The sequence below is a fragment of the Hylobates moloch genome, unplaced genomic scaffold (assembly GCF_009828535.3).
Source record: "Hylobates moloch isolate HMO894 unplaced genomic scaffold, HMol_V3 SCAFFOLD_7, whole genome shotgun sequence".
Taxonomy (NCBI): Eukaryota; Metazoa; Chordata; class Mammalia; order Primates; family Hylobatidae; genus Hylobates; species Hylobates moloch.
The window spans coordinates 84,035,512-84,056,401 of record NW_026652282.1 but is presented as its reverse complement, the minus strand read 5'-3'; the positions used below and the strand labels follow the sequence as shown (position 1 = coordinate 84,056,401).

At 44.1% G+C, this 20,890-nt stretch overlaps 1 protein-coding gene across 1 annotated transcript in view; it reads right to left on the bottom strand.

The window, feature by feature from the left end:
• Window positions 1-16,635, bottom strand: part of DRP2 (dystrophin related protein 2) — a 44,576-nt gene extending 27,941 nt beyond the window's left edge. The window contains exons 1-3 of the mRNA XM_032757277.2: window positions 16,322-16,635; window positions 4,738-4,919; window positions 455-618 (exon numbers count right to left, since the gene is read on the bottom strand). Coding sequence (XP_032613168.1) covers window positions 455-618; window positions 4,738-4,854 — 281 coding nt within the window. The 5' untranslated portion in view covers window positions 4,855-4,919; window positions 16,322-16,635. The remainder of the gene's footprint in view (window positions 1-454; window positions 619-4,737; window positions 4,920-16,321) is intronic.
• Between the last annotated feature and the right edge of the window lie 4,255 nt (window positions 16,636-20,890).

The following is a 20,890-nucleotide window of genomic DNA, read 5'->3' as shown; positions in this document are numbered from 1 at the left end:
GGGGAAGCGAACAGATGAGACCTACCAAGATATAGGACAGCTATGAGAGGAAGAGGAGAAGGGAGCAATCATCCCCTTCATTTACACGTCGGCATTTTTAAGTTTAGAAAGCATTTCCACATCTGATTTGAATTTCCGTGACCACACTGTGAGGTAGTTAGAACAGGTATTATTCCTCCACTCATTTTTTGTCCTTATAAAAAACAAATGGAAGCTAACATTTCGAGAATTCAAACAAGTTATTCAGGGTGACACAACTACTTAAAACTGAGGCTCAGATCCAAGTCTCCTGACTTCTAAAGCAAGGCTCTTTCCCCAGTGCCAGCATAGGAAAGGGAGAAGTGGGTGGGCTAAGGAAAGGGGGATGCACAGGCTGAGAGGAGAAGGACAGGGTGCAGCAGCAAAAGGAGCCCAACACCATCTAAGCCAATTCCCTAAGGCACCTGTTTCTTACCGGAGGTTGTGAGACTTCTTTTTTATTTCATTCCAACACAGATTCATGGCTAGTGGTTCCAGGGGTCCAGAGGCACCAAGAGACCCGTTCAACAGCTTTAGGCTTAGGCAGGGAACCCCAGCACCATCTTGAGGAGGTGCAGGGCTGGTGACAGCAGCTCTAACCTGGACAGAAACACAAACATCCTGTGATCCTTGGATTGTGCCACACTCTGGTCTGCACCAAGCCAAGGGTGAGACAAGTGTGAACAAGGGGAGAGAAGGGCTGCTGCCAGGGTTCAGAAACGCATTCTCTGTGTGTTCAGGGGCTGAGATGAAGAAAGACCCTGTGGTCCTGTTCATTGCCAGGTCTTCTCTTGGTACAGGTCAGTTACATAGAACTGCTGCCTACTATTACTGTTACTCATGATTATAAATTTTGGACCTAGGGAAAGGTTAACATTCCCAAGCTGGGCCCCCAGCCCTCAGGACCACTGCCCAGATGGGGTCTTGGAAGTACCTGCATTAGGTAAGAAGCTGCACAGAATTGCCCAAATTCTGGGCAACCATATCATTGCAGGTAAGCTGTTGGCTCATACTTCAGGGTCCTACAGTTTACCCAACCTTCTAGAAAAGCAAGCTGAGGAGTTTCTCCATAAAGATTTATAGAGGGAGTAGACTGGCAAGAGAGAACTATCAGTGGTCCATGTCTTACTTCCCATATGAACTTTGGCTTTGATGTGTCCACCACCCTTCCCCACCTGTACTTCCCACCACAGTCAGGAAGCCTGGACACAGTCTTCAAGAGAACTGCTCATAAAGCTGAGCAGAGGACTCTGATCAGAGTTGGTGGCCAAGAGGACAAGCCATGGAGCCTGCCAAAGTCTAGTCTTGAGCCCTCAGGCACATAGTCTATTGCTTGCTCTCCTGGGCACTGGTAAGGCCCTATGGGGGTAATTGTGGGGTTTGGGGGAATGGTGGTTATCCCGGATAGCCCTAAGGAAGGTAGCTACCTATAGCACAGTGTCAGAACTGCCCAGCCAGGGGGCAGGAGCAGGCGGAGGGAAGGGGAATTGGAGGAGGAAATCGGCCTGGGCTGCTCTACCCCAGACTAGGGAGACCACATCTGCCTACCTGCTTGTCTACATGCTTGCCTTCATTTGGAAAGAAAATGGCCCTGCTAGTCAGTGGCTAAGACTCTTGTGGTCTCCCCTTGCCCCCAAACCATACTTCTTCCCCACACAACACTCTCCAGGCAATTTAGGAAACCAATCATCCCATTAAAACCATAGCTCACAGCCACACCGAGAAAGGCAAGTGAGGAAGCAGTCAAGCTATGGGAAAAGCTCAGCACTCAGCCAGCCTGCAGCCCCAGGAGCTGACCCTACCTGTGCTGCCTGGGGAGTCCATAGCAGGATCCGGCAGCTCCATGATCATCCCTCACCAGGAATCCAGACCTAGTGCCTGGTGAGCCACAGACAGGCAGAATCCTGACAGGCTCTGAGCAAGCCCTCTCAGGGAGGCAGGAGGGGCTGAGCCAGGCCAGGAGGCAGGGGTCACCCTGTTTCTTTACTGACCCCCCAGGAATCTGGAGGGGGCGGCTATGTCAGGGCCTGGCTGGTGAATCAGAGCTTTGTCTCTGGGGAATGCCGGTTCACTCCCAACTGGGCCTGCCACACCAAGGCCAGGATGGCCCTCTCAGGCTGGCAAGGATGGCGGGAGTGGGACTGGGCATTCCATGGTGCTGAGGAGGGGCATGCAGAGGGTAGCTTCTGTTGATTTATTTTCCCTTTCCATGGAAGACACAAAGGGCTCACTCTGCCTCTAGGCCCACCCCTCCCCTGAGGTGGAGGATAAGATCAGACCACTTTGGTGACAAGCTTCTGGTAAGCAATTTCCCCAAGACATAAGAGAATGGGCTTGGAAAATAAGCCTTGTCTTCGACTAAGTAAGCCTCCTCAGAGACAGGAAGGTTTGTGGCACATCTGGGGACACAGCCATGGGATGGCAGCATCGGGAAGCAGGCGCAGCAGAATCCCTCTACATGTGATTATCCTTGGGTGAGTGCAGAGGCCAGGAGATTTGTCAGAGTCTACTGTGAAAATGGAGGGGTGCTCTGCCCTGCCTTTGAGAGGCAGACAGGAGTGGAGGGAGAGCCATAGCCCTCACATCTCTCGCTGTACCCTGAGGCCAAAGGGAATTGGATAGTTAGTGGGCATCCCGTTGAACTTTCACAGGGGAGGGAAAGGGGTCATTGGGACCCAGCAGTTCCATGTAGGCAGCCATTGCCAGGGAGGCTCCTGTGTCCTGCCTGTGCTACCCTGGGTGGGGGCAGGGGAAGGCCCTTTCCTGTAAGCCACTGGCCTGAGGGGTAGGGCCCCTCCTGGAAGTGGCCACTCTTCTCCTTTTCCAGCAGACTTGTCTGGGGAAAGGTTAACATTCCCAAGCTGGGCCCCCATCCCTCAGCACTGAGGGAAAACACATCGTTTTTACCAAAAAGGGTTCTGTTCCCATCCTTATTTATCTCCCACAGAGTCTTCTGGGCTTTCCAACAGTTCCACATTGTTTCCATGCTGAGGCCCACCTACAGGAATAGTTGGAACAGCTGCCTGACTCTTTCTGGGGTTCTGGGGTGGAGCCACCCAGGGTGGCTGGGGGATGGCAGGGGATGGCAGGGCAAGAGCAGGGAGTCGTTCTAGCTCTGGGCCATAGCTTCACTCGTGCTGGGTCCTCTGCACTTGGAATGCCCAGAGTTAGAAAAAGCCCCTTGTGACCCAGCCACAACCAAGCTGTCCTGGCTCTGTGGGGAGCACCCACGATGAGCTGGGCTCCACCCATGTTAGCTTTGCATTCCCTGCAGACTTCTTGGTTTCCTAAACCCCCACCCAGCTGCCATACTATTCTCCATCACCCTGCTCTCCCTCTCCTACTTCCCAGTATACTCGCAAGTCACACCTAGCAGAGCCAGGCACACAATAGACACATTTCTTTCTCCTTCCCTATCAATTACCTTCTACTTCTGGCTTTTGTAGCCAGGATATTTGCTTCTTGCACCCCACTCCTCTCGAGGCTCTCTACCCATCCCCTGAATCTTTGAGAAAAAGGCTGCAGGAAAGGAAGAGAAACTGGATCGTGGCAGAAGAGAGAAGTTGGCCATGCTATTGGCAATTACAAAATGAAGCCTTCAGGTTTCCCTGCCTACATGGTGGTGCTTGGAGGGGGTAGACAATGAACAGGGTAAGCCTTTTGGAAGGGCTCAGTTTTCTCAATCCCTCGACCCTGTGAAAGTCCCACTCTGGGGAAGGGGTAGGTTAATGGGGGAGTCTATGTTGACCCTCGCTTTGAGAATATGTTCGAGGCAGTAATTTCTTTCTAGCTGGATGTGGGAAAATAGCTCAGGGGGACCTGACTCTAATGCCTCTCTGGACCTTGACTTTCCTTCATTACTGCCCCCAAAACAGGCTCCCCAGCATCCACATTCTCCATCCCCACTTCCTTTCTTCCTCTCTTCCTCCTTCCTGTATATTCAGCCGCTGCCTGCCTCCTAGCAGTGACTCAGCACTGCAGCCCATCTGTGAGGCTCCAGGAGACATAGCACTTTCTCACACCCCCATAGTCTCTGGACCCCAAAGCATTGTAGGGCAACCAAAGTATGCTTATGTGTCTCCCTTCTCCAGTCAACTTTCCCTAGACCTCCCTCATTGTTGGGAAACGGGGCTGCCCTCTCTACTGTCTCATACACATCCTCTATCTGCCTACCAACATACACAGGTGGACACATACACCACCACCATCGCACTACTACAGGAGCAGAGAGGACAGGAAGATATGGAGCTCATGGAATTCTAAGTAGGGATGAGCCAGGAGCTATGAAAAAGGCTAGGAACTTGAGAGCAAAAGCCGATGGCAGGACAGAGACACCTGTAGAAAATGGAAGGCATGCCACAGAGAAGCCAAGGCAAAGGAAGGACCTGCCTAGTCCTAGACCATGCCCTGAAGGATCATACTCTTCTAGGACATTCCTGGACCTGTAACTCTTAGAAGGTTAACATGGAACCAGCGCCCCCTCAGCTGCAGTGGGCCCTCTGAGCTGCCCAGCCCAACACCCTTCCTTTCCTTATGCCCCGCAATAAAAGACATAATGAGTAATAAAGGATGGGCCCAGTATATTCCCCATGCTATCCAAGGGGTTGCATGTATACAGAGAGTGCCCCTGAGCCTTAGGAAGCGTGGGTACCCCAAGGACACACAGATCCTGTGTCCACTCTTTCTCCACAGGTCTTTCTTTTACTATCAGACTCTTACCTGAGGGTGGGGGCAGGTGCTTCGGAGGCTGCTGCTATGATGGAACTGGTCAGCTGCCTGCCAATCATGACATCGTGGGAGGGTGTAAGGGCATCCCTGCATGACCATAGGTTGCATAAAAACCAAGGCTCATGGGGAGGGGGTGAGGATAGGCAGTGCACCAACTATTGATCATTAAGCACCTGGAAAAGCAATAGAGAGAGATTTCAAGTCAAGACCTAGAAAAGCCTATGAATCAAGCATCTACCCAGAGGTGCCTTGATCAGATATACAAATAAGTATTCAAAGATTACTGACCTACCCAGGCCACCATGTACTATAAAATACTTTATTTAATTATTGACCAAAGAAGCATTTATTGTTTACCTATAGTGCTTTGTGCTAGAGACATAAAGATAACTGCTGAGATCTCAAAGCCTAAGGGTGGAGGTGGGCGAGATGGGTAGGGGAGGCAGTCATGTATGCTGATAATTATAATAAAATGCTTACATAGCAAATGCTAAAATCAAGAGTTTACCAAAAGGCTAAGGGAGCACAGAGTGGGGAAGAGCTAACTCTGAGAATATGCACATATTTCAGAAAGAGCACACTTGAGATGGGTCTCGAAAGATGAGTAGATATTTGCTTGTGCAGAGGAGAAAGGGAAAATGGCATTCCCAGCAGACAGATCCACAGGTGCGAAGGTGGATGTCATAAAAAGGCCTAGCATGTTCAGAGGACAATGTGATCAGTATGGTTAGAGTTTAAGAGGCATAGAGATGAAAAAGACATGGGGGCTTCCCCTGAGGAGTATCACATACAGAGAGAACAAATGTGGGGAAAATAATGGCCATAAAGTGTTATTTGAGGTCATAATGGAAGTGTTTATGGGATGAAGTGAAGAGACAGATGAGGGAATCGTGAGTTCTATCTGGTCATGTCAAGAAAAGTCTCCCTAGAGGAAATGTGCTTGAGGTGAGTCATGAAAGAGAAACAGATTTGTCATTAGGCAGTGAAGGTTAAAAAAAATACAAACATGAAAATTAAATATATGGTGTGTTCCATGTGACCAGAGTACAAGGTAGGTGCCTTGTTGTGTGTAGCAGGAGATGAGGCTGTGGTCAGATTGGGTCATGCCTTGAATGACAAGCAAAGGATTGTAGGCTTTATCTTGTAGACAATGGGGAGGCACTGAAGATTTTAAGCAGGGAGTGACATAATGAGATTTGCATTTTATTTTATTTATTTATTTTAGACGGAGTTTCGCTCTTGTTGCCCAGGCTGGAGTGCAGTGGTGCGATCTCGGCTCACTGCAACTTCTGCCTCCCAGGTTCAAGCGATTCTCCTGCCTCAGCCTCCTGAGTAGCTGGGATTACAGGTGCCTGCCACCATGCCCCACTAATTTTTTGTATTTTTAGTAGAGATGGGGTTTCATGTTGGCCAGGCTGGTCTTGAACTCCTGGCCTCAGGTGATCCACCCGCCTCGGCCTCCCAAAGTGCTGGGATTACAGGCATGAGCCACCGTGCCCGGCCGAGATTTGCATTTTAGAAAGAGCCCTCTGCCTTCCTTGTAGAGTGATTCTCCAAAAGGAAGAACCTGTTGAGAAGCTGTTAGAATCGGCAGGCAGTTGCAGTGAGGATGAAGCAGACAGCATGACTCTGAGGTACATTGGAGAGGTAAAATACATTGGGCTTGATGATCAATTGGATGTGAACAGCAAGGGAGGAGAAGGAGTCAAAGGTTTCTAATTTGGGAGCTGAGTGGATAATGTTGCCAACAGCAAGAGAAGGAAGACAGGAGAAAGAGTAAATTTGCTGTGGTAGGGAATAGGGGCAGTGTTGCATAATAAGCTATGCTTGAGACATATTCGGCTTTACATGTAAAGAGCTAAGCTTAGTAAAGGAGAAATATGGGGACAAAGTTTAGATGTGCAAACCAATTGATGGTTTAGAGAATGTACACAAATGTGATGAGAATGGGTGGCAAAGATGATGCTTGCAAATGATAAGGTGATCTCTTTTAGTGTGGGGCAAAGACACACAAACCCTGATTCAAAGGGCCGGAACTGAGCATCTTTTATTCATGATGCTGATAATTAAATAACCACCATTTTTAGACTCTATTCCAGTGGTTCACAACGTTTTAGATATAAGGGGCCCTTCTTAAGACTAAAAAAAAAAAATCTCACTTCACCCACTCTCACCCACAATAGTAGCAGTGCTTTTAGAACTTACCGAGTGAGAAAAACATTTATGCATTTAAAGATATGTGGACTCCTTGCATTAAGTACCCACCCCTCCTCCTCCTCAGGAGACCATAGTCCAAAGAATGGAGATTATTACAAATCACAAGGGCACAAGAGGTTGTGGTCTAAAGAGTACTTTGTTGTAGTCAAAGTCCCTAGAGATTATACAGCTATGTAGCTACTCATCCCCAAAGAATGACTGAAAATATGGCTCCTCTGTGATCAGACACCACAAAAGCATTAGTCACTTAGATTAAAAAATGAAGTACTGCTATGGATGTGTTATAAGCATAAAGGCTACAAGAGGCTTGCTTTCAGACCTCTTTTTATGTTAACATTTTTATTTTTGCTGATTATAGAAGTAATACATGTTCTTTATAGAAAAACTGGGAAATACAAAAAATAATAAGGATGAAAATAAAAATAATCTGTAATATTACCACCCAGAGATAATCATTACTAACAGCTATGAACTTTAGTTTTTCTCTGAAAAATACATACATACATTTTTAAAATAAAATCGCCATCACATGCTATCATTTCGTATCCTGCTTTTTTCACTTGCCATTAAATCACGGTCATTTTAGAATGTCATTAACTATTCCCTTAAAACATGATTTTTTTTTTTTTTGAGACAGGGTCTCTCACTTTGTCACTCAGGCTGGAGTGCACTGGCGTGATCTTGGCTCACTGCAACCTCCCAGGCTCAAGTGATCTTCCCGCCTCAGCACCCCCAAGTAGCTGGGACTACAGGTGTGCACCACAATGCCTGGATAATTTTTTGTATTTTTGGTAGAGACAGGGTTTTGCCATGTTGCCAGGCTGGTCTCAAACTCCTGAGCTCAAGAGATCAGTCTGCCTCAGCCTCCCAAAGTGCTTATATTACAGGTGTGAGCCACCACGCCCAGCCTAAAACATGATTTTTAACAGCTGCATAGGAAGTACAGCACTGTGATTGAGGCCATGGGCACTGGCATCAGACAGACCTAGAGTCAAATCCACACCATTCAACCTATTAGCAGTGTGGTCCAGGACAAGTTAACCTCTCTGAGCCTCAGTGTCCTCATCTGCAAAATGGGGATAAATAATGATAGCATCCTCACAGAATTATTCTAATGATTAAAGTTAATAATTTAAATAACTTAGCACAGTGTCTGGCAACAATACACAACTCAGTAAGTGTTAGCTATCGTCATTGTATAGTATTCCACTGAATGGATACACCATAGTTTAGCAATTAGACATATGTTTATAATTCCTCTTTTTTATAAATCAAAGTGCAGTGAACAACCTTGTGCATATTTGTGATTCTTTCCATAGGATAATTGCCTATAAGGGGGAATTCCTGGATCAAAGCGTTTATGATACATATGTCTAAATTGCCCTAGAAAAAGTTGTATCATTTTACACTACTACTAGCAATGTATGAGAGTGCCAGTTTCCCAGCACACTTGCCAACAGTATGTATTCTTACTTTATTTGCCAACTTTGTGAGTGAAAATGGCATTTTGAGGATTACTTTGCATTTCCTTAATTGCTAAAGATATTTAGCTTTTCCTCCACACTTTTAGTGGTCGTTTGTATCTCTTCTTTCATCAACTATCCCTTTTCTTCTCTTTTGAGATTCATTTCTCTCCAGATTATAAGATTCTTTCTTATTCCTCTACTGACCTGATGCTAGGTTAAGGCTTCACAAAACAAAACTAAGATAAACCCAGGAGTCAGAGAATTCAGACCTTCTAATCCCAATACAGGCAGAAAAGGAATAGATTTCTTCTGGTCCTGAAATGACTATCCTCTGCTCTTTTTAGACTTTGCCCCTGACTGTGACCTCAAGTCATATTGCCTCTCTAGGCCTTAGTTTGCTAATGTATCAAATGTTAATGTTTAAGCGTTGCTAAGCACCAAACACTACATTCCCTGTATTCATATAGCGTGCCTTTGTAGTCTGCTGTGCTGTCTTTCATGATCCTCAGTACAACTTAGTAAAGTTGTCCCAGCCAGAATTAAGATCCCACTTTATAGACGAAGATGCTGAGACACAAGTGAACCAGGGCCTCCTGATTCCTGGGCGAGTACTCTTTGTTATACACAAAGATTCTTCTGCGTCTATCTAGCTCCATCCTATCTCAAATCACCATCTGCACATACTGATTCTTTTCCTATTCCTCTTTTTAATTTGCAAAGGCTATGAGAGATTGAAGATGAATCAGACTTGGTCCCCAACTGGTCAAATGTAGGAAACAGGACATATAAACAAACAAACAAAAAGGATAATTTTAGTGGGGAAAATTATTCATACCCTACATGGGTGCTGTGGTTTGAATATCTGTCCCCATTGTGACAGTATTGAGAGCTGGGGCCTTTAAGAGGTGATGAGGGCTTTGCCCTCATGAATGGATTAATCCACTCATGGATTAATGAATTAATAAGTTATCATGGGAGGAGAATTCATGGCTTTATAAAAAGAGGAAGAGAGATCTGAGCTAGCCCACTAAGCCCTCTAGCCATGTGATACTCCGTGCCATCTTGGGATGCTTCAGAGAGTTTCTACCAGCAAGAAGACTCTCACCAGATGCAGCCCCTCGAACTTGGACTTCTCAGCTTCCATAACCGTAAGAAATAAATTCCTTTTCTTATAAATTACTCAGTTTCAGGTATTCTAAGCAACAGAAAATGGACTGAGACAGCAGGACACGGAAATCATGCTATAAGAGGTCACAGAGGAGGAAGTGTTCACTTCTAATTGGAGGGATTTGGGATGTATTTATGGAAAAGAAGCTTTTGAGCTAAGGTGAAAGAGAAGATTTTGACATATGCAGGTGTGGAGGATGCTTTTTGGGTGGCAATAAGCCTTCCCTGCCCTCCCCTAGGGATCCTGCTGGATACCAAACTGTGGCTTTTTGCTACTACAAATACTCTTCCTGGTTCTAAAAGCCATACACAGGCTGTTTGAGGAGGATTCAGCGGGAAGGCATTGTTTCTCTTGAGCAGAGATAAAAAGCTTTAAAAACACAGGGGAAATATTAGGATTTCAGCATGAAAGCAAGATTGCTGGCTCATGGAGGACAAAACCCACACCTGATATTTATTTATATCCCACATATTTTTAACACAGTGCTAGGTACCTCAAAACTGGAGATGTCTAGGAACATATGCTACTTAAATTTGTGTGGAATAATGTACAATGTTAGCATTTGAAACAAGTACAATAATAAGTACAATGTCAGCATTTGAAACAAGGCTTGAAATGGCAAAAAACAAAATTGCAAAAACTTAAACGTTTATCACTAGGGGACTAATTAAATAATGGTGTATCCATACAATGGAATTCTATACAGCTACTTAAAAAATAATTAAGAACTCTTTATATGCCAATACAAAATGATCTCTTATGATATACCTTAAGTAAAAAGAAAACAAGAGAAAAATCAAGGTGGTGGTTAGTCTACATTTGTATACTAAAAATATGTGATTATAGATGCAAAAAAAAATCTTTGGAAGTATACAAAAGAGCCTGTTACCATTGGAGAAGGGAACTGAGCAGTAAAAACTCTCCCCATGTCTTTGGGATTTCTACTATTTCTGCCCTTTTCAAAATGAGAAATATACCTATAAAAGTACATAAAGCATATATGTAAAGTATATTAAATTATTATAAAGTAAATTCATATAATCACTTCTCAGGTTGAGAAACAGAATTATTCCCCACACCACATAAGCCCCATGTTGCCAATAGGAGATAAAATTTTTTACTAAATATCATTTTGTACTTTTTGAATTTTGACCCATGTGAACACATTACCTATTTAACAACAGCTAATTCTTCACCCCCTCTCCGCTCCCCACCAAAATGCAAGGAGGTCACCAACTATTTTATGGAAAGATTGGTGTGTCAGCTTTTCCATAGCCAAATAAATAATAACTGTATTCTGTGTTTTATATATATTAACTAAGCAGTCTATATACATTAACTCATTTAATCCTTATGACAACCCTATAAAGTAGTTACTATTGCTATCCTCATTGTGTGGATGAGAAAACGGAGGCACAGAGATGGTAAGTAACTTGTTCAGAGTCATATTGTGAATACATCGTGAAGAGCTGGGATTTGTACCTAGGCAGTTGTGTCTCAGAATACAAGTTATTTATCATTATGCTATTCTGCCTCTGTAAATTCTAGAACCTAGGCTCTGAGGCATTGTAATCACTGATACCTGGCAAGTGTATCCATACAGTGGATACAATGGAGACAATTTTTGGCTATGGACCACCAGGTGGGAGCCCAAGCATTGACTCAGTTATGCCACTACCCAGGCAAAGACACAAGCAATTAAAAACAGACAAGATGCAGTGAGTCTAAGGTCTGGGGCAGCACCAGGCTGGCAAACCGTGAAAAGCACTTAAGTGACCTTTACAGGACATCTGAGAAGTGAAATTCTGGTCAAGTCTCCTGTTTTAAGCTCAGAGCCTCCCCAATGCCTAGAGCTCAATAAATTTTTTTTCAATAAATAAGCTCTTTCCACCTAGAAACCGGAGAAATCTAAGAGCCTATGTTACAAAAAGACCTCCAGAAGTGAACAAAGATGTCTGCTGCAGTATTGTTTGCAATAGCAAAAATCTGCATTCACTCAAATGTCCACCAACAGGGGACTGGTGAGTAGACTATCTCTGAGACATATCACAGCATTATTGTCTGGGGCATAGGCTCTGAACTAGGATGCTCTGGTTTGCACCTTGGCCACTTATCAGCACAGATATGGACAAGCTCCCCAACCTCACTGTGCTCTAGTCCCCACATCTGTGAAACAGGGATAACAAAAAGACCTACCTCCTAGCTTTGTTGCGAGGAGTTAATTCATAGTTTCTGGCATTTAGTAAATATTCAAATATTATCTATTACGATAGCCACTCACAAGGCGGAATATTATGTAGCTGTTAAAAAGAAAGAGGTAGATCTATATGCACTGATTTGGACAGATTTCAAAGTTATATATTTTAGGCCAAAGAAAACAAATGCCAGAATAGCATGTTTAGTGGAACTCCAATTTTGTAAAAACATTTTTTAAAAATCTACTGTGTATGTGCAGAAAGGAAGCCTGGACATCTGGTTTTTTTTTTTTGGTTTTTGTTTTTCTTTTTTTGAGACGGAGTCTCACTCTGTCGCCCAGGCTGGAGTGCAGCTGGAGTGCAGTGGCATGATCTTGGCTCACTGCAACCTCCGCCTCCCAGGTTCAAGTGATTATCTTGCCTCAGCCTCCCAGCCGAGATTGTGCCACTGCACTCTAGCCTGGGCGACATAGCAAGACTCCATCTCAAAAAAAAAAAAAAATAGCAAACATTTATTATTCTTGGGAGAAAAAATTCAAGAGATAGGGAAGACTTCTAAGATGAAGAGGTTCTGTAAAGAACAGGGCAACGGGAAGGAGACCCCCTTCCCATGGGCTACAGAATCCTCTCCCCAATCCAAGGTAACACTGTGTAACTGCCTTTCCTCTCATACCACTGGCTTTCTACCTGACAGCATGGCAGTAAGAGAGAAGATACACATTTCATTGGTAACAAACTTTGTTATAGTTCCTAAAATAATTCCTGCAATGCACCCAAAAAACCAAGGTTCTGCTTCAGATGTACCTCATTTAATGAATAAATCATAGAAACTCAGATTTTCAAGCTAGAAAGGACCTTTGAGATCATCTAGGCCAATCCCCTCATTTACAAATGAAAACAAGGAAACGTATTCCTGAGAAGTTTAGCTGTCAAGCAATTTTGAGAAATAAAATTTATTATCCAATTAAAAAATCAGAGATGCATCCCCATGGGAGAAAACTCTAAGAGCCAATTAATGCAATAAACCTGAAACCTTTATACACTGATGGTGGGTGTGTAAGTTAGGAAACTATTTGCACAGTGATTTGACAATATCTCCCAAAGGTGACAATGCACATACCCTGTAAGGGGACAATTCCACCCAGATATTTACCCAGTAGAAATTGTCACCTAAGAATAGCTACACAAGAATGATCACAGTACCTCTGTGATTGCTCAAAACTAGAAATAGCCTAAATGTCTATCAACAGCAGAATAGATAAAGTGTGGTATAGTCATTACAGGAGTATACAATAGTGAAAAAAATAAGTAAACTAGAGACCCGTGTTACAACATGGATGCTTTTCACAAATATAACATTGAATAGAAAAAATAAGTTTCAAGCCAGGTGCAGTGGCTCATGGCTGTAATTCCAACACTTTGGGAGGCTGAGGCAGGAGGACTACATGGGGCCAGGAGTTTGAGATCAGCCTGGACAACATAGCAGGACCCTGTCTCTATGAAGGAAAAAAAAAATTAGCTGGGCATGGTGGTGCCACCTGGGGGGTGGTGAGGCTGGAGTATTGCTCCAGCCTAGGAGCTCGAGACTGCAGTGAGCTATGATCACACCACTTCATTCCAGCCTGGATAACAGTGCAAGATCTTGTCTCGGGGGGGGGGGGGGAGAAAAGAAAAATCATGTTGCAGAAGAATACATATGATACACCACTGATATAAACTTTTAAAACATATAAAGCAGTAGTATATGTTGTTTAAAAATATATACATGTGTAGTAAAAGTATATAAATCAATGCATGGGAATAATAAACACCAAATCCAGGATAGTGGTTACTTTGGAAGGAAGAGAGAACTTTAATCATGGATAATAGACAGAAGGTTTCAACTCTACTGTAATGTTTCTTTATTAAGCTGGGCAGTGAATAACCTGATTTTCACCATATTATTTTTATACCTTTTTGAATGAACAAAGATATTTCATAACACATTGTTTAAGAGAATGCAACAAAGCCCATGCTGAAAAGAAAGTTGACAATTTTTGCATATAGCAAAATACTAGAAGAAATGTATTAAATGTAAATGTTGCACTCAAAATTTAAGGATTATTCCTTAAATCTGCTTCATTTTCCTGGGACTAGTTTCACAGGAGGGGATCTGCTAGAGAAGCAGCAGTTGGGTACAGTGGGCTGGGGAATCAGGAGATAATCCAAGATTCTTATCAGCTATGGGAAGGAAAACAATATGATTAACCTCTTGGGTTTTTCATGTTTAGAAATGCATTGTTGGACTAGATTATTTTACAAGTGTTATCCATGTGACGATTTCTTCCAGTTTTTTATTTTTTTATTTTTATTTTATTATTTTTTTTTTTAGCAGCAGTTCCCCAAACTGTATCTGCAAGAGGCAAAAAGTGTTTTCCATACAGAAAAGTGTTCCCTGGTCAAACCAGTCTGGGATGTACTGGGTTAAACAAAATTAAACAGATTCATTTACAGCAGTACTTCTCAGAGTCTTTAATATGCGTTACATACACTGTGACTCTCCAAAATGAGAATTCGGTTAAGAAGCATTTCCAAAAAAGTATTGAACTGCAGAATACACACACATGCATGCACGCACACACCCAACACTTATTTTAAAACATAATCTATTAACATTCTCTCAGGATGGGGCTCTATAGAACATTGGTTTGGTAAATGCTATCCCAGAAGGATTTATCTCACTTGCTATTTTTGTTGCTGATGTATGTTTAGAATCCTTCGTAAGGGAGGAATGTCATTTCATAGTATAATTCCCACTGAATGGGTTTCCTCTGAGTGTGTATCCCTGAGAAGTTTAGAAGGCTATCTTCTTGGCCTTCATTAGTGAGACCCCATCCTAGCTGGCATGGTGGCAGATCCAACATCAGAAACTTCTGAGTATCTACAGTTAGAAGGGCTGAATCCCAGATGTGCTCTCCGCATCTGGCTCGGGGCCTTTGATAAATTCATTGCTTCAAGCTATTATGCTCCCCTCCTTTATGGTGGACTTGAAGGGTAATCTGACCTGGAGCACAGAGCTACTTAGCTGAGGCTGAATGCCTAGAAGTACAAATCTCACAGGAAGAGGAGCTCTTCCCATGTGCCTTCATCCCCCAGCAATGGTTTACAGAAAGCAAGACTACAGGACAGAGGCCTGCCAATCCAGAGACAGAGGGGCTTGGTCTTCTTTCAGAAACAGGACACAACACTGCCACTTCCAACACTGCCTTTTCACGGAGGTTTCCTTAGAAGGCCCTGAGATTCTCTGGGATCATCTCCCCACGCAAACCTTAGAAGGAAAATATCCTGAGGCTTGTGGTTCCCACAGGCCTTTTAAAAGGTGATTTACCTGAGGGCCTTTCATCTAGAAAGAAGGATTCTTTGGAAAAGTCGGGAATTAAGATGAACTAGACATAGAGCTTTTTTAAGGCTTTTGTTCTTTCGACAATCAAAAAGAAAACATTTTTAAAAAGTATGTTCTTTTCCAGACAGCATGCACCACGCTTTCAACGGAAGCAGGCGGCAGCTGCTGCTGACGTTCTCCTCTACCCCACTCCACCCCACTCCATCCCAGCCTTGCCACCTGCTTAGAACCAACACCTGTGAGGTCTGGCTCGACCTGCCTACCAAAGGAAGGATAAACATTAACTACCCATATAGTCTCAGGCCCACTTACTAGGCTGGGGCACTTGGTCTGATGCTGGGAAAGGTGGTGAGAGCAGAAGGTGATAGGGTGTTGGACTCCAAGAGAAGCAAGCCCTATTTGAAACCACTCCAAGCTATGCTTTCAAGAGTGGAAAGATGCCTCCTGATTACAGGGTGTAGAAAGGAAACCAGGGGAGAAGATAAGGGGGAAAAATGTCACAGGAAAAACAACAGAGCCAGGAAGTAAATACAGAGATGGGATGAGCCCTTCGGCTCCAGGCTCTTAGGTCAGAGCCTGGTTTACTTCAGCAAAGAACTCCTGTGTTCTGTCTGCTGGCCAGAACACTCATTTGTTCAGGGAACCTGCCCCAAGGTCCCATATTTCCTCTCTCCTCCCTTGTTAGCCAATGCTTTCCACACACCTTTCCTTCCCTCCTGCCAAGAAATATACCCTTGGACAAGAAGCATGCTATTGAGAACCTAAAATAAATAAATGCCCCTCTCTTCTCAAAGAAGCAAACTGTGTACCTCCTTCTTATTCATTTTTAGACCTTAGTTGCTCAAATCGGCTTGAGTTTCTATTCTTGGGCATCTTTTTTTTTTTTTCTTTATGAATCTAAATGGTGACTACTTTATTGTGGGCATTTTTAAATGCAAGTTTTCCCCTAAAGGCACAGGCAAGCAGACCGCAGGCAGGCACACGTACACACACACACACACACACACACACACACACTCATTTTCTCTCTCTCTCCTCCCACCCCTCGCCCGCCACACAGTACCTCTGGAGCTTCCCCTCCCTCAGTCATTTCCCCTCAGCCAGCTGAACAAGGGCAAGGCTTGGAAATAATTTTTCTGTGGCCTACCTTCTGATTCCGTCCGGTCTGAGAAGCAGGCGGCAGCTGTAAGCTGGAAGGCCGGGGCTGGGCTGCCTCTGTGAATCAGCAAAGAAGTCCCTGAGACAGGGATGCCGACAGCTGCTGTATGCACACTCTCCCTCTGTCTCTCCCACTTCCCTGTCTTCCTTCTTCTCCTCCTCCTCCCCTCTCAGAGCTGCTCTGTGTTGCTATGCAATCATATCACCAGGACTAACAGCATCATTCCGAACTCAGGCAAAAATACCCTTGACTGGGCAAACGCAGGAAGAGCAAGGACAGTTTTGTAAAACTACCAGAGATGTGGCAGCTCTTGGAGATTTCAATTCATTAGAAGCAGAGGAGGAAAGCGGAAGAGCCTGAGATGCAGAGGGGGAGAGAAGGAGACAGGGAGAGGGGGAAGAGGGGGAAGAGGGGGAGAGGGGGAGAGGGGGAGAGGCTTCCACTGGGGAGGAGGAGACAAAAGAGCCCTGGAGATCAATCAGGCTGTTGAGCGAGCAGCCTGGACCCCAATTTACACCGATCTAGCCCACAGACAAAACCAACTTCGGAGGCAGCAGCTGGCAGGGGCCCCTAGGTAGCCAGTCCAGGATTCTGTTTCTGTGTTGAGGGTTGAAACACTGTGATCCAGAATCATCACTGGTACTCAAGGTACAGTTTTGGGCTCAGGACAGTCTGCCAGTCACCCCTAAGTCTCATCTTCACACCCTCTTAGATCTCACATGTAGAAAAAGCCTCAACAAATTGGGGAAACAAAATGGATCTTGAATAATTCGGGAAAATACAGCTCCTCCATGACTCCCCTCAATGACTACTACCCCAGGCACCTTCCTGCTTTTGTCCATACCAGCCCTTACTCTTTTAACTGTCACGATTGTTAAAGAGAAGAGGGTATGAGCTCCAAACACCCTCAGAGACCTGGGAGAAGCCACTGGCAGGATAGATAAGATTATATCCCTTTACCAAGTGCCCAGCACACAGTAGGTTACTTAATAAATATATGTTGAATGAGTAAATTGAATGAATAGGTGGATGAATAGCAGTCAGAAAGTCCCCATCCTCATCCTCCTACACAAACATACAAAGATTTAAAGCCCCAGCAGTCCCAGGCCACGGCAAAGGATAAAAGCAGCTTTCTTCTTTCCTCCCTCCATCTCTGGGAACAGGGTGTATATGGAGAGAGACAAAGACTGGTTGGGAGTGGGTTGCTTAAGTTCACTGATTAGCCTCTAAAAATTTTATAAGCTCTGATGGCACTGGAACTTAGAAAATACTTCCTAGGGCCGGGCGTGGTGGCTCACGCCTATAATGCCACACTTTGGAAGGCCGAGGCAGGCGGATCACAAGGTCAGGAGTTCGAGACCAGCCTGATCAACATGGTGAAACCCCATCTCTACTAAAAATATACAAAAATTAGCTGGGCATGGTGGTGTGCGCCTGTAATCCCAGCTACTCGGGAGGCTGAGGCAGGAGAATCGCTTGAACCTGGGAGGTGGAGGTTGCAGTGAGCCAAGATCGCACCACTGCACTCCAGCCTGGGTGACAGAGCAAGACTCTGTCTCAAAAAAAAAAGAAAATACTTCCTAGGACTAGTATTGACATAGGATCTAGGACTAGTATTTACATAGGATCTAGGACTAGTGTTTACAAAGTGTCTAAAGGACCCAGAATTATTGTTTTTTTAGTTCCATTTTAAAATTATTATGTGATTTTTTATGAAGTATTTTTATTATTTATTTTTAATTGACAAATAATAATTGTATATATTTATGGGCTCCAGTGTGATGTTTTGATCTATGTATACTATGCAGAAAAATTCAGCCCAGCTAATTAACATATTCATCATCCCACCAACATCATTTTTTTTGTAGCAAGAACATTACAAATCTATTCTTTTAGCAATTTTGATACATATAATACATCATTAATAACTGTGGGCATCATGATGATCATTACTATTATTGAAAACCTTCAGCTAGAAAATAGTGTGTATATATGTGTATGTTTTCTTTTGAGGTGAAATTTTAAAAACTTAAGTTTCTAGCTTCAGTAAAAGGCTAGAAATATGGCCTGATCTCCTCTTCAGAATAAGCAACATAGGAACCAATTGCCCCTGTCATCAAGCTTTCAGAGCTGTGTAAGCAGCCCTTCCTATCTGGTCCAAATAGCAAAAGGCACGCCCCCATGCAGGTGCAGAAAAGGCCTTTGATTTCTGAAGGGACTTTTGAAAACACATCCAGCTTCTCAACCTACACATCCACAACAGAACATTTCTCAGCTACCTAGCCTAGCCCAGGCCTGACCCTGTCTTGCCCTCCATCCTAGCCCTGGAAGCTTACAGGGTTTGTCAATACCATCCAGAACCAGGGACCTCAGAGTCCTTTACAACTGACTTGGAACGAGTTGGAGTGGGGAGCTGGCTAGAAAAAAGACCAGAGGGAACATTGTGAGAAATAGTTTGGGAAGGCACACACTGAACAACTGTGACGGACATATACAAAACACATGGGAACCTCACTCACTACTCACCCTCGGCACCAGGTTACCACATGCCCAACAAGCACATAGGCTGGGCTCAACTATTTTCAGAGGAGGGCAAAGGAAGATAAAAGTAGGTCGGGCCACAAGCTTTGACTTTAGTTTCACCTTGGTAACTGGCAGAAGGATGTTCAAGGTTCACCCTGGTATCACTGCACAGGACTTTGCTAGGGTATTTCAGATAGGGAGAAAGCATGTATAAAAGCACAAAGGTTAGAGCACACAGCCTGCTGAGGAACTGCACGTCCTAGTTAAGTATGGTTAACTTAAGATAGGGATATGGGTGGGAGAGAGGAGAAGGTGGCAGGAGATGAAGCTATGGAAGCACATGGGATCAGCCCATGGGGGCGATGGAGTACCATGCTAAGGATCATTTAAAATGTTTAAGCAGGCAAGTGGCATGATCAGGTTTATGTTTTAGAAATATCATTCCAGTGGTTTTCATTCAAAGAACCATTACTGAGTGTCTACTACATTCCATATTCTGTGCTAGACCCCAGGGGCACAGAGAAGACTGGAAGACTGCCTTCAAGTTGCTCATAGCCTAATGGGTGAGACAGTTAATTAAAAACAAATACAATAGAGTGATAAGTGAAACGAAGGATGAATCTGAGGAGGGAAAGGCTGGAAGCCTGGGTGCCTGGTAGGAAGCAGTTGCAGTACTCATCCGATAAGGGCCTGACGTAGAGCAGTTAGTAGTGAGGGTGGAAAAAATGGACAACTCGGTTTTATATTGGAAGAGTGGGCCTCGTCCCCAAATGGATCTTCTTCATACTGGCCTTTCCTTGTATTGATTCTTCCTAGACTGCCTACTTGCTGCATTGCTAAAGGAGAAATAAACTGTATTTTTGTCCTTTGTGGGTGGGAGAGGTGGTATAGCTTATTCTCATTGCTGTTTTGCCATTCCACAGCCTTATTTGCTGGTCCCTGACCATGTTTACCAAAACAACTACTTCTGTTCATGTCTACCAGACACCCAACCCCAGCCACCTACCTCAGCAAATAACTTCCATTCTCTTGCTTTACTGAAAAGGTGGATGTTATCCCTGCAAACTTCTCTATCTCAGAATGTCTTCCAGTCTTTCCCTCCTACCGTCTCCAGACAAAATGAAATCATTTATTACCTCCTTAAGGTCAACGCCTCTTCCCATGACCTCAGGCCATTTTCTCTGTATCCCCTCTGGGAACTTCTTATACATTGTTTCCTCTCTTGCTTTCCTCTGCTATCTTTTGGTTGCCTCCCTTTCCCTGCTGTCAAAAAACATGCGAGGAGCAGGAAGTATGTTGACTCCGATGAGCTGGGAAGTGGGAAGAATGTTTCCCCACTATAGAAAGCCCTACCCCCTTGGGCCGGGCACAGTGGCTTACATCTGTAATCCCAGCACTTTGGTGGGCTGAGGCAGGAGGATTTCTTGAGCTCAGGAGTTTGAGACCAGCCTGGGCAATAGAGTGAGACCTCGTTTCCAAATAAATAAAGTTTTTTAAAAAAGAAAGTCCCATCTCACGTACACACACACAACCAGTTTAAGACTATGTTATTAGATCCCATTCTAATAACATAGTCTTAAACTGGTTGTGTGTGTGTGCGTGAGATGGGACTTTCTTAAACTAAAGAGCTTCTGCACAGCAAAAGAAACTACCATCAGAGTGAACAGGCAACCTACAGAATGGGAGAAAATTTTTGCAACCTACTCATCTGACAAAGGGCTAATATCCAGAATCTACAATGAACTCAAATTTACAAGAAAAAAACAAACAACCCCATCAAAAAGTGGTCAAAGGACATGAACAGACAACTTCTCAAAAGAAGACATTTATGCAGCCAAAAAACACATGAAGAAATGCTCATCATCACTGGCCATCAGAGAAATGCAAATCAAAACCACAGTGAGATACCATCTCACACCAGTTAGAATGGCCATCATTAAAAAATCAGGAAACAACAGGTGCTGGAGAGGATGTGGAGAAATAGGAACACTTTTACACTGTTGGTGGGACTTTAAACTAGTTCAACCATTGTGG